Consider the following 21338-nt stretch of genomic DNA (forward strand, 5'->3'; position numbering starts at 1 on the left):
CCCCAAGGTTTCTTTTTGCTATTATGAACTGGTTACCAACGTAATTAGAGCAGTAAAAATAAATGCTTTGTCATACCTGTGGTATACGGTCTGATACACCACGGCTGTCAGCCAATCAGCATTCAGGGCTCGAACCACCCAGTTTATAACAGACCATATACCACGGGTGTGACAAAAACATGTATTTTTACTGCTCTAATTACGTTGGTAACCAGCTAATAATAGCAATAAGGCACCTCGGGGGTTTGTGGTATATGGCCAATATACCACGGCTAAGGGCTGTATCCAGGTACTCCGTGTTGCGTTGTGCATAAGAACAGCCCTTAGCCATGATATATTGGCCATATACCACACCTCCTCGTGCCTTATTGCGTAAGTTTGCACTTACACATCAGATATCTGCTCTTTCTCTGCTACCTCATTCTATTTCTCTAATTCTCTAGTCTAGTATTCCCTGGTTATGTTCCACTTCTCCCTCCTCTATTTCCTCACCTCTTCTTTTCCTCTTTCTTGTCCTCCTCCTTACTTCCTCCAACATTTCCCATCTGTTGCATCTTACTGGCCTTCTCTTGCTTCACTACTTTTTTGGCCTTGCCCTTGTTTTTCTTATTGACCTTCCCTTCCTGAATATTTTGGACAAGGAGAAAAAGTAATGTAAGCTTATGGGGTATATTCTCTTGAGCTACTATATCTAGAGCTATGCTATACTATAGAAGGACTTATGGCCAATATACCCTTCTTGTTTTTCCTCTCACCTGTGGGGCCGGTCTCACTCAGGTTGGTTATGGGGGCCAGCCGAGAGCTACGGCGGTATGGGAACTTCTCTGTAGTGGGTAGAGCAATAAAGACAGGGCTGAGAGGAGTCAGAGGCCTCGGGACATTCTCTGGGGAGGGAGGGGCCACAGCAGAGGGCAGGGCCCGTAGGGCTTCAGCCAGGGTCCGGGGTGCTGAGGTCACAAGAGGATAGAGGCCAGTGTTGCCAAACACAGGACCAGAGACCATCCCTGGGCTCTGTAGGACCAGAAACAAGTCAAATATCTGGAAAGTGCTATGTTAAAAACAATCTGTAGATATACTTTATAACTAAACACATTGCAGATACATGACTACACTCAATAAGTAGGAGTAACTTACAAAGCTCTGGACATTGTTCTTTTTTTATGACTTGAGGAGCCTGTTCTCGGCTATACTGGTCTGCATTTCTGCCATGCTGTCTATAATTTCGGCCATCTCTCCAGTGCATTTCTTGAATGCCACTTTCAACCTACAAGTCATTCAGCCAACTGTCCAGGTCTACTGCCTTAAGATCACCTTCGCTGCAGTTTCTCTTCATCTCTTGGATCAGTGCCCTCACCTCCTCGCCCATCCTCTTGAGCTCCCTAGCCACGTCTTCATCCCTCAGTCTCTCCTTCCTCCTCTCCATCCACTTCGCAATCCATCCTCTACAGCATCCCTCATTCTTCTTCTGCCTCTCTTGGTTGATGTCCTGACCGTCATTGAGCGTCTCCAGGCCTTCCTCCAGGTTGAGTTCTATTGAGGTCAGGTTTTCTTTGATCCTCCTCAGGTTCTCCTCGTTGGTGTTGGTCCACTCTGTCTCCTTGTCCAGCTGCTGCCTGCAGGGCCGGACCTTGGGGACAACCTCAATCTGGTGTGACATCTTATTCAGTGAACTGACAGAGGCAGGGAGGAGGATGTTGAACATGGCCACAATAATATCTACAGACATAGGGTCAAACCATTTAGATGTGACACACACACACACACACACACACACACACACACACACACACACACACACACACACACACTAAAAAGATGCCTACCAGTCGATGGTCTTTCAGTGGTCCTTGTGGTTCCTTTGGAGGCTCTGGACTGTCCTCAGTAGAGGCATCATTGCCATCATCGAGCTGTGTGTCAGAGAGCTAGCTGGTCATAGTCCATTCGGAATTGGAGGATGAGTTCACCTCATCATATTTTCTCTCTATCAGCCAAGTCACCCTTCCAGACTGAGGAGACAGAAAGGCATGTACTCATGGCAGCCATAGTATACACTGGCATTGACTCTCAAGGACCTTCCATAGTATAGCATTCTTTAGCATCTCGAATGGATGATTGTCAATGCAACCAAGCCAACCAAAATGGCCATATGAATCAACAGATTGATCTATCTGTTGTGTCTCTATGGGAACAGCAGAGATAACCTGGCTGAGAGGCTCTGGATTGATGTTCCATCCATCCCCAGATGCCTGGTCCTGCCCACAGCTCACAATGATTGGCTGTAAACAGTAAAGAACGAATTAAACACTGCTTTACTCATTGCAGAATGCATAACTAATGTTTATCTGTTATTGTTTTTAGGTCGGATATGACTTACAGGCTTTGTTCTTCTGTGCATCTTGCTGGTTGGCCACATCACAGAATCAGGGGTGTTCACCCTCACTGGTTTCAATTGTCAACACAACACTCAATTTAAAAGGTGATAGATAATATAACAAAAAAAGGACAAAATAAATACATATTTGATATTTATAACATAAGGGTGGCGTTTTAAAGCTCTTTTGATTCTCTCATCAATACAATCCATCTTGCTTTCTGAGGGAAACATTTCCATCAATTTGATTGATACAAAACACATCCTGACACATTCACACACACCCTATATACACTACCGGTTAAAAGTTTTAGAACAGCTACTCATTCAAGGGTGTTTCTTTATTTTTACTATTTTCTACATTGTAGAATAATAGTGAAGACATCAAAACTATGAAATAACGCATATCGAATAATGTAGTAACCCCATAAAAAGTGTTAAATAAATGTAAATATATTTTATATTTGAGATTCTTCAAATAGCCACCCTTTGCTTTGATGACAGCTTATCACACTCTTGGTATTCTCTCAACCAGCGTCACCTGGAATGCTTTTACAAGTCTTGAAGGAGTTCCCACATATGAAGAGCACTTGTTGGCTGCTTTTCCTTCACTTTGCAGTCTGACTCATCCCAAACCATCTCAATTTGGTTGAGGTCAAGGATTGTGGAGGCCAGGTCATCTGATACAGCACTCCATCACTCTTCTTCTTGGTAAAATAGCCCTTACATAGCATGGAGGTGTTGGGTCATTGTCTTGGTGAAAAACAAATGATCGTCCCACTAAGCCCAAGTCAGATGGAATGGCGTATCGCTGCAGAATGCTGTGGTAGCCATGCTGGTTAAGTGTGCCTTAAATTCTCAATAAATCAAAGACAGCGTCACCAGCAAATCACTCCCACACCATAACACCTCCTCCTCCATGCTTTACGGTGGGAAAGACACATGCGGAGATCATCCGTTCACCCACACCGCGTCTCACAAAGATACCACGGTTGGAACAAAATAAATCTTCAATTTGGACTCATCAGACCAAAGGACAAGTTTCCACCAGTCTAATGTCCATTGCTCATGTTTCTTGGCCCAAGCAAGTCTCTTCTTATTATTGGTGTCCTCTAGTAGTGGTTTCTTTGCAGCAATTACACCATGAAGGCCTGATTCATACAGTCTACTTTTAACAGTTGATGTTGAGGTGTGTCTGTTACTTGAACTCTGTAAAGCATTTATTTGGGCTGCATTTTCTGAGGCTGGTAACTCTAATGAACTTATCCTCTGCAGCAGAGGTAACTCTGTGTCTTCCTTTCCTGTGGCGGTCCTCATGAGAGGCAGTTTCATCATAGCGCTTGATGGTTCTTGCAACTGCACTTGAAGAAACTTTTAAAGATCTTAAAATGTTCCATATTGACTGACCTTCATGTCTTAAAGTAATGATGGACTGTCGTTTCTCTTTGCTTATTTGAGCTGTTCATGCCATAATATGGATTTAGTTTTTTACCAAATAGGGCTATCTTCTGTATAGCCCCCTACCTTGTCACAACACAACTGATTGGCTCAAACGCATTAAGAAGGAAATAAATTCCACAAATTAACTTTTATGAAGGCACACCTGTTAATTGAAATGCATTCCAGGTGACAACCTCATGAAGCTGGTTGAGAGAATGTCAAGAGTGTGCAAAGCTGTCATCAAGGCAAAGGGTGGCTTTTGAAGAATGTCAAATATAAAATACATTTTGATTTGTTTAACACTTTTTTGGTTACTACATGATTCCATACGTTTTACTTCATAGTTTTGATGTCTTCACTATTATTCTACAATTTAGAAAATTGTAAGAATAAAGAAAAGCCCTTGAATGAGTAGGTGTTCTAAAACTTTTGACCGGTAGTCTATGTATCAGTGGAGGCTGTTGACTTGAAAAACTGAGGAGGATGGGAGACCAGTGGTATAGGCGTGGAACACACGGAGACGACAAAGTGTCAAAATCGTCAAAAACTAATTATTTTAACCTAAAGCATTTAATAAAGACATTTATAGTACAATATTATGGGGAATAAGAGGGCTACTTACACAGAGTTGGAAAAGATCACAGCAGTGATTGAGGGTATGAGTTGAGGTGTTCAGAGGCTTTACCAGTGCAGGACAGGGTTTGACTGGAAAGACAAAACAGTAACACACTACACAGTTAGACAAAAGAGCTAAGAATGAATTAGTCCAAGCAAGGAGTAAAATCATTGATGTGTAATAATGTGATTGCGTATGTGATTGACTCTACATACAGTAATGAGAGAAAATTGATAGGGATACTCAGTGCTTGGAGGGGAAACATTCAATGTGCCAGTGGACGAGCGGGCACATGAGACGTGGCTTCAGTTCATGACAGGAGAAAGTTGACAGTGGTAGTGGAGTGGAGTAGTCATAACCTCTTAAAATCAGGGAACAGGAGGGGACTAAGCTGTAAATACAAATAGCAGATACATTCCATTACAGCTGTGCCATTTTAGGTTTGGACAAAGAGTTTCTCTATGAAGTTAAACTCAGACATCTCAAAATTCATAAAGTCAAACAGACTGCACATCTCACCCACTTCACACATCAAAGTATCCCAAGAAACGTTCCTGAATAAAGCCCTGATCATCCACATACCTGACAATAACTGACAACTGCAAGTAGACTGGTGGCGCAATAGGTTCCAGAGAGGTGAGGCAATGTTTACCCCCTGAGGCCTGGAGTTTTTCCTATGACAGTGATTAATCACTTGTAAAAAGGTTTTATATGGGCTATGATGGGACCAGTTTTTCCTAATCAGATCAAAAGGTTTTAAAAAAAACTCCTGAAACAAAAACACCTGGCCTGGGGGGATGCAAACCCTGTCAAACTGCAGCTACCTTATATTTGTTCATTTAAATTATATTTAGACTAGATTAGGAGGGGGATTTCCTCTACCCAGACACATAGACAAGAACTGATAGACAATATAACTCACAGGGCTGAGCTTGCTTTATGCATGTTTGCATCATGCAGGCCTATGCATCTGTTGGCCTTACAAAAAATGAACTCACATCTGTCATCACTATTATGTTGATTGATTAATTCCAGTTAATCATTTTGTATTAAAAATGTATAGGTAGCCTAGCCAGCCCAATTTTGATTATATATACTAAATTTGATCACATTTTCTCCTGACACAAATTGACTATAAATACATGTTACCAATTAGTTTACCTTGATCAGATGACAGGGTGTATAGGCTGTATGCAGGCAATACGGGCGACTTGATGAAAGGCTCCCTATTAACCAGAAATACTTTTGATACCAGTTAGTATTGAACGCCCTCACCTTCTTCATGAAACTGATCTCAAGCAGAGGTCGACCCTCGCTTTTAATTCGCACCTTTTCCGTGTACCCAGGGGCGGAAATCCCAGGGGGGATGGGGGGGACACGACCCCCCCCATCCTGGGAAAAATATGATTTGTCCCCCCCAATATATCACTGTAAACATAACTATGTAATTTAAATAACATTAATAATACGCAATGAAAGCAATTGTGCTGATTATAGACACTTAATAGCGTGTTTTTAAGTTTCAAAAGATTGCGACCCCCCACCCTTTGCCTCACAATGGTTTGATCCACTGCCAGTTCCTTAGTTGGCAAGGTAACAGAGGGTTCGTATCTACTGTCTGAAAGGCACTCAATGCACGTAACTGACGTGAGGTTAATCCAGTCAATCGCGCCATGTTTTGTTTTATGTTGGCAGGGTTCACACACACACTAGCTGAATTTGCAGAGCTAAAGCGCAAATATTAACTATTAAGGTAGCTAGTACCTATTCCATTTATGTGGCGTCGTCAAAGATGGAATGTTTTGTTCTATGTTGGCAGGGTTCACACACACACTAGCTGAATTTGCAGAGCTAAAGCGCAAATATTAACTATTAAGGTAGCTAGTACCTATTCCATTTATGTGGCGTCGTCAAAAATGGAATCTTTGCTATCGTCAATTTATTCCAAGATCAGCATGCAGATGTAAGTTAGTGCTTCAAAGTCCCTGTGATAAGGTTAGCGATAAACTGAAGTCCAAACTGAACAGAACTACACTCTCTTCTACCATTGTCTTAAATATATTTAATGGTCTCATTGCAAAAGCTAAATTGTTGCAAGGGAACTTTTATTTATTTATTTAATTTCACCTTTATTTAACCCGGGTAGCAAAGATTATAGCAAACACCACTGAAACGGAATTGGTGCTCACTAGCTTTGCAAATTCAGCTATTGTTGGAAGCCAGCCAATATGAAACAAACGATTAAAATTACAAAAGGTTGCAGCATATGTTGTGTAAATGGTGAACTCATACAGCTGTCATCTCTTGTCACTGCAATCAATTTCACATTTGCTAGCTACCTTTTAGATTGAAGCCCATATAGAATGATAGAAGATAAGATAGAAGCCCATCTCCTACTGTAAATAACCTACACACTGTGTGTGTGTGTGTAGCCAGCCAGGAAGAAAAATGGCAGAAAAAAGACGGACATCAGAGTATTTTTCAGTACACCAAAACGCAAAGTAAGAACCCTAGTAGCCTAATATCTCAAAGACTAGTTGATAAAATGTTCATAAGAAAGAAATGAAATTCTAATGGAAATGTTACACAATGATGTCATTAGGCAGAGCAGGCAACAGATGGCACACAGACCGCAGTGTTGGGGACAGATATGCAGGGACAGACTGGCAGAGACAGGGAGTCTCAGGTAAGTTTGTTGAGTCATTGTTTGGCAACATTATGAAAGGTTCTCAATTTTTTGGACTTGTAAAATAGGAACATAATTGGAAAATGCCATGGATACCCCCACTCTCAACTTAAACTGGTGACTGAACTAAGATTTGTTAAAGGCAATGGTATTGCTGTGATTAGTTGTGTAGTTTTGGGTACCGGTAGTTAGGAGTACGGCAAACACCTTATTTCTTTGGTTCCTCAATATACATTTACCATATTACAACGTAGGCTATGTGTTACAGTACTAATTTTGGTGTCCCCTTCAGGAATTGCTCTTGAGAAAATGTAATGTAATTGTCCCCTCCAAAGTTGATATCAGATTTTCGCCCCTGCGTGTACCCCAGAGAATGAAAGGGGTTCTTCAACCAAAGAAATCCACAACATTTTCGGCAGTGTTGGCCATTCTACCATTCTGGAGGAGATAACTGCACACTCGCGCTGGTAACGTTAGCTAGCTAGCTACTGGAGTTTGTGTAATTTATTTAAATTTGCCTTGCTAACAGCACACAAAAATAAAGTTCTAAAACCAACAGGGCAAGGGGCGAGGGAAGAATTATTCAATTTTAAATGGGCCGCCAGGAAATGTATCAGCTGTTCATCCCACGGTTGTGTTTTCAGTCATCATGGAACTGTTGTGTGTGCCTTATGCGCTAGTCAATTATGATTGCATTTCATATCTTGGCTAGAAGACAACGCCCTAGCAGACATCGAATGTTAGCCATCCTACTGTATCAGGTAAATCGAAAATTGCAATGTATAAGTGATGTAAGGAAGGTTATATGCTTTAGTGTCGTTGACTATCATTAAATGTGAAGACTGTATATTATCAAATCCATTCTCTATGTGTAATTTTACTACGCGATAAAACTAATCATGTAACTTTAACGAGGAAGTCGGGGCACCACGGAAAAAAGTTGTTTATAGTGTCAATTTCACAAATATAACTCCTCAGATATTTTCATATCTTATCAAAACAGTCGCTTATTATTGAATTTCATTACCTCATCAGTGTTATTACTGAATGTCGCAAACCCTTGGATATCTGCACGAACCCTATCACAGTATCATGAATCAGCAATATACAAATTGGCTTAATGATTTATTTACTAACTTAATCAATCATAGAATTACATAAAACACACTCACAATTAGTTCATACATGGGTTACTTAACATGTTGTTGTTTGCCAGGACCTAGGCCAGGACCTAGGATCAAGGGAGATACTAAAGTGTTTTAGTACTATATCTCTTGACACAATGATGAAAATAATCATGGCCTCCAAACCTTCAAGCTGCATACTGGACCCTATTCCAACTAAACTACTGAAAGAGCTGCTTCCTGTGCTTGGCCCTCCTATGTTGAACATAATAAACGGCTCTCTATCCACCGGATGTGTACCAAGCTCACTAAAAGTGGCAGTAATAAAGCCTCTCTTGAAAAAGCCGAATCTTGACCCAGAAATTATAAAAAAACTAATCGGCCTATATCGAATCTTCCATTCCTCTCAAAAATTTTAGAAAAAGCTGTTGCACAGCAACTCACTGCCTTCCTGAAGACAAACAATGTATACGAAACGCTTCAGTCTGGTTTTAGACCCCATCATAGCACTGAGACTGCACTTGTGAAGGTGGTAAATGACCTTTTAATGACGTCAGACCGAGGCTCTGCATCTGTCCTCGTGCTCCTAGATCTTAGTGCCGCTTTTGATACCATCGATCACCACATTCTTTTGGAGAGATTGGAAACCCAAATTGGTCTACATGGACAAGTTCTGGCCTGGTTTAGATCTTATCTGTCGGAAAGATATCAGTTTGTCTCTGTGAATGGTTTGTCCTCTGACAAATCAATTGTACATTTCGGTGTTCTTCAAGGTTCCGTTTTAGGACCACTATTGTTTTCACTATATATTTTACCTCTTGGGGATGTCATTCGAAAACATAATGTTAAATTTCACTGCTATGCGGACGACACACAGCTGTACATTTCAATGAAACATGGTGAAGCCCCAAAATTGCCCTCGCTAGAAGCCTGTGTTTCAGACATAAGGAAGTGGATGGCTGCAAACTTTCTACTTTTAAACTCGGACAAAACAGAGATGCTTGTTCTAGGTCCCAAGAAACAAAGAGATCTTCTGTTGAATCTGACAATTAATCTGGATGGTTGTACAGTCGTCTCAAATAAAACTGTGAAGGACCTCGGCGTTACTCTGGACCCTGATCTCTCTTTTGAAGAACATATCAAGACTGTTTCAAGGACAGCTTTTTTCCAACTACGTAACATTGCAAAAATCAGAAACTTTCTGTCCAAAATTGACGCAGAGAAATTAATCCATGCTTTTGTTACTTCTAGGCTGGACTACTGCAATGCTCTACTTTCCGGCTACCCGGATAAAGCACTAAACAAACTTCAGTTAGTGCTAAATACGGCTGCTAGAATCCTGACTAGAACCCAAAAAATTGATCATATTACTCCAGTGCTAGCCTCCCTACACTGGCTTCCTGTTAAGGCAAGGGCTGATTTCAAGGTTTTACTGCTAACCTACAAAGCATTACATGGGCTTGCTCCTACCTATCTTTCCGATTTGGTCCTGCCGTACATACCTACACGTACGCTACGGTCACAAGACGCAGGCCTCCTAATTGTCCCTAGAATTTCTAAGCAAACGGCTGGAGGTAGGGCTTTCTCCTATAGAGCTCCATTTTTATGGAATGGTCTGCCTACCCATGTGAGAGACGCAGACTCAGTCTCAACCTTTAAGTCTTTACTGAAGACTTATCTCTTCAGTAGGTCCTATGATTAAGTATAGTCTGGCCCAGGAGTGTGAAGGTGAACGGAAAGGCTGGAGCAACGAACCGCCCTTGCTGTCTCTGCCTTGCAGGTTCCCCTCTTTCCACTGGGATTATCTGCCTCTAACCCTATTACAGGGGCTGAGTCACTGACTTACTGGTGTTCTTCCATGCCGTCCATGGGAGGGGTGCGTCACTTGAGTGGGTTGAGTCACTGACGTGGTCTTCCTGTCTGGGTTGGCGCCCCCCCCTTGGGTTGTGCCATGGCGGAGATCTTTGTGGGCTATACTCGGCCTTGTCTTCGGACGGTAAGTTGGTGGTTGTAGACATCCCTCTAGTGGTGTGGGGGCTGTGCTTTGGCAAAGTGGGTGGGGTTAAATCCTGCCTGTTTGGCCCTGTCCGGGGGTATCATCGGATGGGGCCACAGTGTCTTCTGATCCCTCCTGTCTCAGCCTCCAGTATTTATGCTGCAGTAGTTTGTGTCGGGGGGCTAGGGTCAGTCTGTTACATCTGGAGTATTCTCTTGTCTTATCCGGTGTCCTGTGTGAATTTAAATATGCTCTCTCTAATTCTCTTTCTCTCTTTCTTTCTTTCTCTCGGAGGACCTGAGCCCTAGGACCATGCCTCGGGAATACCTGGCATGATGACTCCTTGCTGTCCCCAGTCCACCTGGCCATGCTGCTGCTCCAGTTCCCACTGTTCTGCCTGCGGCTACAGAACCCTGACCTGCTCACTGGACGTGCTTGTTGCACCCTCGACAACTACTATGATTATTATTATTTGACCATGCTGGTCATTTATGAACATTTTAACATCTTGACCATGTTCTGTTATAATATCCACCCAGCACAGCCAGAAGAGGACTGGCCACCCCTCATAGCCTGGTTCCTCTCTAGGTTTCTTCCTAGGTTTTTGGCCTTTCTAGGGAGTTTTTCCTAGGGAGTTTTTCCTAGCCACCGTGCTTCTTTCACATGCATTGCTTGCTGTTTGGGGTTTTAGGCTGGGTTTCTGTACAGCACTTAGAGATTTCAGCTGATATACGAAGGGCTATATAAATAAATTTGATTTGATTTCTCTCTGTTGTCGCCGGTCCATCTGCTGGAGGGAGTCGACAGAAAAGTCTCTGGTTGCGTTCCTAGTGGATACGTCAGGCATACCCATGTTGTGGCATAGAATAGATGTTTCGGCGGTTGTCGGTATTCTTCGTCCTAGGCTACGTACATTTCCAGCTGCAGACTGAAAAGGCCTCGTATAACATTTGCTCCTTCTGTGGCAATGTTTTAGAGTTTAACCATTTCTAGCCGTGTAACCAACGCTACACGCTGTATGGTCTTAGAAATTCAACCATTTGCAACCTTAGCTTACACCGTGGTTTGCCTGGTCTGGTGTGAATAGCGTCACGGGGGCTTTTATACTTGGGTAGAAAAGGGGCCATCTCATCATGTTTGTGGTCACCTGGGCGTGGCTACTGACTGTGCATAAATACCATAAAACAACCAATTCTGATTTAGAAGACTAAATCACATTGTTATCTTTTCAAAAGTATTCTGATACTTATTCATTCATCTTATACAACATTCAGCTGTAAAACGGACAGCTGGGAAATGTACACTTTAAGAGATACAGTAAAGTGTGTTTCCTGTCCTTCATGAGATCACCAAATGAAACACACTTGACATGACTGTCCCTTAAGTGTCCACGGACCATTCCCACATTCTCAAAAATAGAAATATTGTTTCATTCTCCCATTTTGGGGATTAGGAGTTTTTTTTATTTACATTTGTTTCTACTTACACTTGTACGTTGACTTCTCCATATTAATGTTGGTTTTAAGTTTTGGCTGACTTTGCTTAGCGGATCATCATCGCAAATTGAATTATGGGGCAAATTGTACATTCGCAAACTCAATTGTACAATTGTAAGTGTAACTAGGCAAAAACAGAGGTGATTATGAAATTAAATAATTCATCAGGACGTGTATCATGCTGTGAAGATCCTCACAAGGCATTTTATCATGTATATTAAGTCTTCAAATGTAAGGCATTGAAAGCATTCTATATTTGCAGTCTGTAAATGTATTTACAAAATTCAACATGGCTGCCTATTCAGATGCCCTAGGAAAGTTGTGTAAATACAGAGAGAAGAGTAAGATTAGAGTAAAATATACATACTTGTAGCACATTCATATTGTACCATGTATTGTTAAATTTATACATTTAAATTGCAGTAACTATTTAGTAATTGAGCCTTGTTTTTCATCGGTTCATTAAAGAATAGGTCTTAGATTAAGTGGTGGTAAACTGTAAAAGTGTCCAGGTGTTTTTTTTCTCACGCTCTCAGACTAAGGCTTAGTGCCAACTAGTTACGATTAGATGGACACTACCACAGCATATAGGCAATGCAATATGTGTTGGTTATATGTGCACTTTCAGTACAACATGAAAACGTCTATTAACTGTAATTTATGTGTGTTCTGATAATCACTACCTCTGGTGTGTAGTATACAAAACATTAGGAACACCTCACCAATATTAAAGAACAGCCTCAATTCATCAGGCATGGACTCTACAAGGTGTTGAAAGTGTTCCACAGAGATGCTGGCCCATGTTGTCTCCAATGCTTCCCACAGTAGTCAAGTTGTCTGGATGTCCTTTGGGTGGTGGACCATTCTTGATACACATGGGAAACTGTTGAGCGTGAAAAACCCAGTAGCATTGCAGTTCTTGACACAGTCAAACCGATGCACCTGGCACCTACTACTATACCACTCAGTAAGTATTTTATCTAGGTGTCTTTCAATGCTGATGGTTGGAGGTCCAATACAAAATATTTACTTCAACTTGAGGTTCTGCTGAACATTAACTATATGAAATGGAATGAAGTGGATGATATAAGGGTGATGTTCAGCAGTCCTTTTGGTGTTTCTTTTAATAGAGAAACCCCTAAACTATTGTAGTTGGAATATTCATATGTGTAAACATACTGAATTATAATTGGATGCATTTTACCGCCGTATCATACTGTGCTATGATTGGTTAAGACCACCCAGAGGGTTAGGTCATGGTCAGTTGATCATGGTTGGAGATAAGTGAACATGCAAGTTGTAGCTAGCTAATAAAGAGCTACGTTAAGAAATATCCTGTAGTACTGCATTTTATTATTTTGTACAAAGAGTACAAAACAAGACAGTAGTGATATGGCAGGGTTCATGTTCATTTGTGTGCCTTTGAAATTTTTCTCTTGCATTACTGATATCGAATAACGTGTTCCATCATGACCTGTTACATGACTCTTACCACTTGATCCAGTTGTTTATGCAAAATAGGTAGTAATTATGGCTTCTCTTTACTGTGCACAACGACCAATTATTATAAAAATGTTTTGGTGATTTAATCAATTTTTCGTGATATCCAATTGGTAGTTACAGTCTTGTCCCATCTCTGCAACTCCCCTACGGACTTGGAAAAGGCAAAGGTCGAGAGCCATGCGTCCTCCGAAACACAACCCTGCCAAGCCGCACTGCTTCTTCACACAGAAGCCAGCCGCATCAATGTGTTGGAGGAAACTGGCGAACGCAGAGTGCATCAGTTATTTGGAATGTGATGATGACATTGCAGAGGAAGACAGTGTGTGGGAACAAAAATGTTATGAGCAGAAACAGCCAGGGCAGGGCTAACATGGGTACACTGACCCCCAAAACAAAGCTCTTAACCATACGGGAGAGGGATACAGGAACTAACCCCTCCACTTGATTCTGGGCAGATGCACCAAACAGTACCAGCCCCAGGATGGTGTACAACACCCCTGCACTGATAGAGAGCAGGTGAAATATGAGGAGGAACCAAACAGTGTCCACACTCTTCTCAATCCCACCAGAGGAGCACCAGAACCCCAATGCTTGTGGTGGAAGGAGTATGTGATGAGCTTGTGTACCACAAAGAAAGAAGAGAGGATTAAAACTGAAATTAACGGCTTGACAGACATCAGCGGCATTGATGTGTTGTGCTCTAGCTTGCTGCTGTAGCCTACTGGCACCATATGTTACGTCATTAACTTTAACTACAAGTTGTAGCAAGCTAGATAACGTTACAACAGTCCCATACAAAGTAGCTAGCTAGCTACCGAGCATATGATTCTTAAATCACCCAGTCCCTCCTTGCTAATTTACCATGCCCATTGCCAAAAACTTTAGTTCCAAGACTGAAGGCATCCTCTGATAACCTGAAATATGTAATGACAATAAAGAAAACAAATTACACTATAATAACAGCAACAATGACACTCGTTAACCTCAACTCAGGAGTAAAACTCTTGAACCTCTGAATTACAGTTGTGGAAAATTCGATCCAAAGATTAAAGGCAGAGACTATTTAACAATATAATAAACATATTTAATACAAGCAGCAGCAGAGGAGATCCACCTCTAATTTCACAGCAAGGAAGAAATGGTTACATGTCCCTTATATAGTGGGAGGTGATAATACAATCATATTGTTTACACAACAGTTCTTCTATACATCAATAGTTCTGGAACACAATGGCCTTGTGTTAGGGTGCAGACATACAAGTAGTCTATGAAACGCATAACATCACAGTCCAACACAGAACATATCCCTTGAGAAGTTACAACAGCTCACCCCAAATTCTTCCACCACAACATCTTTCAAAACTGATTTGATGCTCAGTACATATTTGTCAAACTAATACCAGTGGATAATCAAGCACAATACAAACATTTCAGTTACGACACCTGTCCTCCAATATTGCACAGCACTTTAGCTAAGACAGGGAGGGAGTTGATAGATTGCTAAACCAAAGCAAATGTAATGGACTTCCGCATTTGGATTAATCACTTTTTTTAAATGTATTTTTATTAATCACCTTCACAACCAAAGTTATTTGATGCGTAGATCATGAAGTGCACTAAGGCAGTGCTGCATTTAAAGACACTGCCACCTGCTGGCTGTGCCTGAAATGTGATGATCAGAGTCCTCAACAGCCCATTTGAGTTTGATAGAAAGCGAGATAGATATATTTGACAGTTTAATAAAATAAAATGTGTCAGGGACAACACAATAAAGTCACGACTTCCATTGTGGTCCCTTAATGCTTGTTACTCAATGTGCAAAATGAAAACAAAAATGTCAAGGAATGGTTTCTTCCTATTGATATCCTCTTGGCCATCTGTAAAACGTCCAACCAACCATCGATACAACCATACTCAGTCAGTAGGAAATATGCACATCATTTCGTTATTCATCTAGCTACAACCAGTGAGAAGACAATACCACCAGTTAGGCTCCAAACAAGCCTTTTTCTTACGATGTATTATGCAGTCATGAAGCTGTGACGTATTATGATGTAACCAAGCATTAATTCACTACATAAACTGTGTTCCGATTTGATTTCATCTGTACATCTCTTTCTTCACTCAGGTTGTTGCAGGGTAACCTTTGGCCTTTGGTGCACAGCCTTCCCAACCGGTATAATATATACAGGGTACCACATATACACCCAACTCTGTAAAAAAAACTAAGAGACCACTGCAAATGTTTCTTAAATCAGCATCTCTACATGTATGGCAGCCATTCCATTCCAGTGTCTGTTGATTTCCAACACAGGCACACCTCATTCTGCTGAATGAGGTACTGATCAGGGTGATCACCTGAACCAAACCTTATTTAACGAGGAAAAGTATAAAAACCACTGCTGTGGTCTCATTATCCTCTTGCAATAGGAACAGCTGGATGGCAAACACAGTGCTAGTAGTACCTCAAAAGTAATTGGAAGCTAAAATACTATTGACCATGTCAAAAGAGTTGAAAAGGAAAGTATTTGATTAAGGAAAAAAAGGGTTCAATTCTGGCTTTACTGGCAGAGGGATACATAAGCGTCAGATTCTTCTATCCTTAAAATTTCAAAGACAGTGGTTCATAGGGGTGGCAGGTAGCCTAGTGGTTAGAGCGTTGGACTAGTAACCGGAAGTTACAAGATTGAATTACTGATCTGACAAGGTAAAAATCTGTTCCTATGCTGTCATTGAAATAAGAATTTGTTCTTACTGACTTGCCAAGTTAAATAAGGTAAAAGAACAAGGCCCAAGCAGCAGACATTGGGGACAACAAGCACAGACTGGCAGACGGTGCAAAACGACTCTCCACTGACTGGGATGACTGCCAACTCATTCGAATGTCACTCACAACTGTAGGATGATATCAATGACTGCAAAAAGAGGTCTTCCTTCTGCTCAGACAATGTTCCCCAACTCTGAGGATTGCTTTTTCAAGTAGGACATGCTCCATAGCCACACAGCTAAGTCAATCAGGGTGTGGATGGAGGACCACCAGATTCAGACCCGTCATGGCCACCCAATCTCCAGACCTGAACCCCATTGAAAACCTCTGTAATGTGATCAGAGGAAATGATGGTCCACAAGCTACAAACAAAGAATTTTTGCCGCCATGAGGGGCATCAAGTCACCCAACACCAACGTAAAAGACTGGTGGAGAGCATGCCAAGACGCATGAAAGCTGTGATTTGAAAATCAGGGTTAATCCACCAAATATTGATTTCAGAACTCTTCCTAAGTTAAAATATTAGTATTAATTCGAGGTCTGACACTGCATCTTTTTTGTTATTTTGATCACTTGTCATTTCTGCAAATAAATGCTCTAAATGACAATATTTTTATTTGGAATTTGGGAGAAATGTTGTCAGCAGTTTATAGAAGAAAACAAAAATTTTCATTTTACCCAAACACATACCTATAAATAGTAAAACCAGAGAAACGGACATTTTGCAAGGGTCTCTTAAGGTTATCCAAAGCTGTGTATACATACATACATACACACACACACACACACAACACACACACACACCACACACACACACACATATATATATATATAGATATATATATCCAATATTGATGGAATGTTTCCCTCAGAAAGCAATGGATTGTAATAATGAGAGAATCAAAAGAGCTTTAAGACGCCGCCCTTATGTGGTAAATATAACAATACATATCTGTCCTGTCTTGTATATTATCACCTTTTAAATTGAGTGATGTGTGTGACGTTTGAATCCAGTGAGGGTTAGGCATCCCTGATTCTGTGATGTGGCCAACGCAAGATGCACAGAAGAACAAGCCTTTAAGTCATATCCGAACTGAAATCAATAACACATGCACATTAGTTATGCATTCTGCAATAAGCAAAGCAGTGTTTAATTCCTTCTTTACTGTTTACAGCCAATCATTGTGAGCTATGGCAGGACACAACATCTGGGGATGAATGGAACATCAATCCAGAGCCTCTCAGCCAGGTCATCTCGCTGTTCCCATAGAGACACAACAGATATGAATCAAGAGATTGATCTATGGCCATTTGGTTGGCTTGGTTAATTGACAATCATCCATTCGAGATGCTAAAGAATCCTATACTATGGAAGGGTCTTTAGCCCACCCTAATGTTATGGGAGTTGCATTTATTGCATTTTCAGTTACCCATGTATTACTCACTACTTTACAGCCATGTTGGATTGCCTACATATTCTACATTTCCTTGAGGGTCAATGCCAGTGTATTCTATGGCTGCCATGAGTACATGCCTTCTCTGTCTCCTCAGTCCTGGAAGGGTGACTCGGCTGATGAGAGAAAATATGATGTGACCCTCATCTCCAGTTCTGATGACTTTTCCATCTACCCTTCACTGACTGTGAATCGGAGGTAAGAGTTGTACCCTACCGTCCATGTCTTTGTTGAGTGACATCACTGTGAGGAGGATGGTCTCTGACTAGTTGACTCTGATACACAGTGTGATGAGTAGGATCATGAAAGGAGGACACCACCACTGAAAGTTGAGAATGAAAGGTGACAAAGCTTGAAGTGAGGGATATGGACGAGGATGATCTGTCTATCTCCTCCCCCACACACATTTCTGAGCACCTCTCAGTGAATGTGGGAGAATGGACTATACCAGCTAGCTCACTGACACACAGCTTGATGATGGCAATGATGCCCCTTCTGAGGACAGTCCAGAGCCTCCAAATGAACCACAAGGACCACTGAAGGACCATCGACTGGTAGGCATCTTTTAAATTTGTGTGTGTGTGTCACATCTCAACGGTTTGACCCCATGTCTGTAGAGATTATTGTGGACAAGTTCAACATCCTCCTCCCTGCCTCTGTGAGTGCCCTGAAGAAGGTGTCATGCCAGATGGAGGTGGTCACCACTGTCCGGCCCTGCAGGCATCAGCTGGACAAGAAGACAGAGTGGACCAACATCAAAGAGGAGAGCCTGAGGCGGATTAAAGAAAAACCTGACCTCAATAGAACTCAAACGGGGCCTGAAGACGCTCAATGACGGTCAGGACATCAACCAAGAGAGGCAGAAGAAGAATGAGGGATGCTGTAGAGGATGGATTGCGAAGTGGATGGGGAGGAGGAAGGAGAGACTGAGGGATGAAGACGTGGCTAGGGAGCTCAAGAGGATGGGTGAGGAGGTGAGGGCACTGATCCAAGAGATGAAGAGAAACTGCAGCGAAGGTGATCTGAAGGCAGTAGACCTGGACAGTTGGCTGAATAACTGGGCGTTGAAAGTGGCATTCAAGAAATGCACTGGAGAGATGGCCGAAAATATAGACAGCATGGCAGAAATGCAAACCAGTATAGCCGAGAACAGTCTCCTCAAGTCATAAAAAAATAACAATGTCCAGAGCTTTGTAAGTTACTCCTACTTATTGAGTGTAGTCATGTATCTGCAATGTGTATAGTTTAGTTATAAAGTATATGTACAGATTGTTTTTAACGTAGCATTGTCCTGATATTTTACTTTACTTTCTGGTCCTACAAAGCCCAGTGAAGGTCTCTGGTCCTGTGTCTGGCAACACTGGCCTCTCTCCTCTTGTGACCTCAGCACCCCGGACCCTGGCTGAAGCCCTACGGGCCCTGCCCTCTGCTGTGGCCCTGCCCTCTGCTGTGGCCCTGCCCTCTGCTGTGGCCCTGCCCTCTGCTGTGGCCCTGCCCTCTGCTGTGGCCCTGCCCTCTGCTGTGGCCCTGCCCTCTGCTGTGGCCCTGCCCTCTGCTGTGGCCCTGCCCTCTGCTGTGGCCCTGCCCTCTGCTGTGGCACCTCCCTCCCCAGAGAATGTCCCAAGGCCTCGGACTCCTCTCAGCCCTGTCATTATCACTCCGTCCGCTACAGAGAACTTCCCATACCGCCACATGCCTCGCCTGGCCCCCATCACCAACCTGGGCCAGACCGGCAGGAAGCGGCTCCAGGAAATGGCAGGAGTGGCCCCACAGGTGGGAGGAAATACAAGAAGGGTATATTGGCCATATATCCTCCTACAGTATAGCATAGCTCTAGATATAGTAGCTCAAGAGAAGAGAACCCATAAGCTTACATTACTTTATCTCCTTGTCCAAAAAAGCAGAGAAGCAAGAAAAGGCCAGTAAGATGCAACCGATGGAAAATGTTGGAGAAAGTAAGGAGGAGGAAAAGAAAAAGAAGAGTCTGAGGAAAGGGTGGGGAAATAGAGGAGGGAGACGAGGAACATAAACAGGGAATACTAGACTAGAGAAATAGAATGAGGTAGCAGAGAAAGAGCAGCTATCTGATGTGTACATGGATATATTGTACTTTTCATAATAAAAAGTATGTTAATTGTCAAAACAATTTCGTTACCGATTTTACATTCCCTCAACCAGTCGCAGCTTGACGTTTGTCATGAATACTGCTCTGGAGGCAGAACTGCGCAATTTCCTCTAGATATGGCAGCTGCAAAGCCAAAATTGGCTATATCTTAAATATTTGTGGAAAATAATTGTGTTTTATGGACTTAATTTAAGGTAAGGATTAGCAGTGTGGTTAGGGTTAGGTTAAAAATCAGATATTATTGCTTTATGCCTGTGCCAGCTTGTGACCACTTTGCAGAACTGCCGCCAGGGCAAGATTCATGACAATAAATGCCAAACTGCATCCCAGTCATCCTCTCCCTATCTTTACAAGGCTGCAGAACATGCAAACTAGTGATGCCGGGATTGTCTCATAACCCGCAGTCCCCAGGCGGGTGGGTTGCAGGCAGGTTCAATAAAGTGACAACAATAGGCTACATAACAAAATCCAAAAATGTATAATTATTGTGAAATTTACACTAAGCGTACAAAGCATTAAAGACACCTGCTATTTCCATGACAGACTGACCAGGTGAATCCAAGTGAAAGCTATGATCCCTTATTGATTTCACTTGTAGATGAAGGGGACAGGACAGGTTAAAGAATGATTTTTAAGCCTGGAGACAATTGAGACATGGATAGTGTATGTCTGCCATTCAGAGGGTGAAGACAAAAGATTTAAGTACCTTTGAACGGAGTATGGTAGTAGGTGCCAGGCACACCGGTTTGTGTCAAGAACTGCAACACTGATGGGTTTTTCACGCTCATGTTCCACCAACCAAAGGACATCCAGCCAACTTGACAACTGTGGGAAGCATTGGCTTCAACCTGGGCCTGCATCCCTGTGGAACGCTTTCAACACCTTGTAGAATCCATGCCCCGATAAATTGAAGCTGTTCTGAGGACAAAAGGGGGTTGGGGGGCTAACTAAATATTAGGAAGGTGTCCTTATTATTTTATACACTCAGTGTATAACCTATAGGCTATACTGCACAGTTAGGGGCCGTCTGTAAAGGTACTATCTTTACCAGCATCATAAAAGCTGATATTATTTCATGGGCCTATTGCAACGAAGATTGGCCACTAGAATATTGCCAGTTTATATTCATAAATAAAAGTTAACCTAATTTTACCTTCTGTTATAAAGACCATATTCAAATGTATAAAAATGAAAATAAAAAACGGTTTCCCATCTGAAGAGATTAAATTTAAAAAATGACTACAATAAGTGCCTATTAAGTGCCAAATAAAGTATAACAGGGTTTCATATTATATATTTTAACCCCTTTATCATCCCAATTTTCGTGGTATCCAATTGGTAGTTAGTCTTGTCTCATCGCTGCAACTCCCTACAGAGTCGGGAAAGGCGAAGGTAGAGAGCCATGGGTCCTCTGAAACACGACCCTGCCAAGCTAGACTGCTTCCTGACACAATGCCCGCTTAACCCGGAAGCCAGCCACACCAATGTGTCGGAGGAAACACCATACACCTGGCGACCGTGTCAGCATGCATGCGCCCGGCCCGCCACAGGAGTTGCTAGAGCGCAATGGGACAAGGACATCCCTGCCGGACAAACCCTCCCCTAACCAGGACGACGCTGGGACAATTGTGCGCCAACCCATGGGTCTCCGGGTCGCAGCCGAACCAGGATCTATAGCGGCACAGCTAGCAACTGCGATGCAGCGCCTAAGTCCACTGTGCCACTCGGGAGGCTGGGTTTCATATTAAATCATGCATAAT

At 42.2% G+C, this 21338-nt stretch overlaps 2 protein-coding genes across 5 annotated transcripts in view; both read right to left on the reverse strand.

The window, feature by feature from the left end:
- LOC115148712 (uncharacterized) overlaps nucleotides 1–21338 on the reverse strand; it is a 229906-nt gene that overhangs the window by 20726 nt on the left and 187842 nt on the right. The window lies entirely within an intron of this gene.
- Nucleotides 511–5747, reverse strand: LOC115148724 (uncharacterized). 4 transcript variants are annotated; one of them, XM_029690889.1, is made up of 8 exons: nucleotides 4643–5747; nucleotides 4434–4516; nucleotides 2375–2439; nucleotides 2202–2276; nucleotides 1824–1907; nucleotides 1355–1645; nucleotides 756–1011; nucleotides 511–623 (listed from the first exon to the last, which is right to left on the reverse strand). In XM_029690889.1, the coding sequence occupies exons 3-8, from the start codon at nucleotides 2411–2413 to the stop codon at nucleotides 607–609; spliced, it is 762 nt and encodes a 253-aa protein (XP_029546749.1). In that variant the 5' UTR covers nucleotides 2414–2439; nucleotides 4434–4516; nucleotides 4643–5747; the 3' UTR covers nucleotides 511–606. The 4 variants fall into 4 exon arrangements, with proteins under 4 accessions (XP_029546749.1, XP_029546751.1, XP_029546748.1 ...); XM_029690891.1 differs by having other exon boundaries at nucleotides 1355–1627; nucleotides 4434–5747; XM_029690888.1 differs by having other exon boundaries at nucleotides 4434–5747.

This window comes from Salmo trutta, chromosome 15, assembly GCF_901001165.1.
Source record: "Salmo trutta chromosome 15, fSalTru1.1, whole genome shotgun sequence".
Taxonomy (NCBI): Eukaryota; Metazoa; Chordata; class Actinopteri; order Salmoniformes; family Salmonidae; genus Salmo; species Salmo trutta.

Bases quoted from the DNA above. Each gene is read 5' to 3' on its own strand.
- LOC115148724 (XM_029690889.1), bottom strand. From the start codon at position 2,413: ATGTGGCCAACCAGCAAGATGCACAGAAGAACAAAGCCT. The intron at 1,646-1,823 runs GTAGGCATCTTT...ATGTCACACCAG, and splicing joins CACTGAAAGACCATCGACTG to ATTGAGGTTGTCCCCAAGGT. The intron at 1,012-1,354 runs GTGAGGGCACTG...CTGGTCCTACAG, and splicing joins TCAAGAGGATGGGCGAGGAG to AGCCCAGGGATGGTCTCTGG.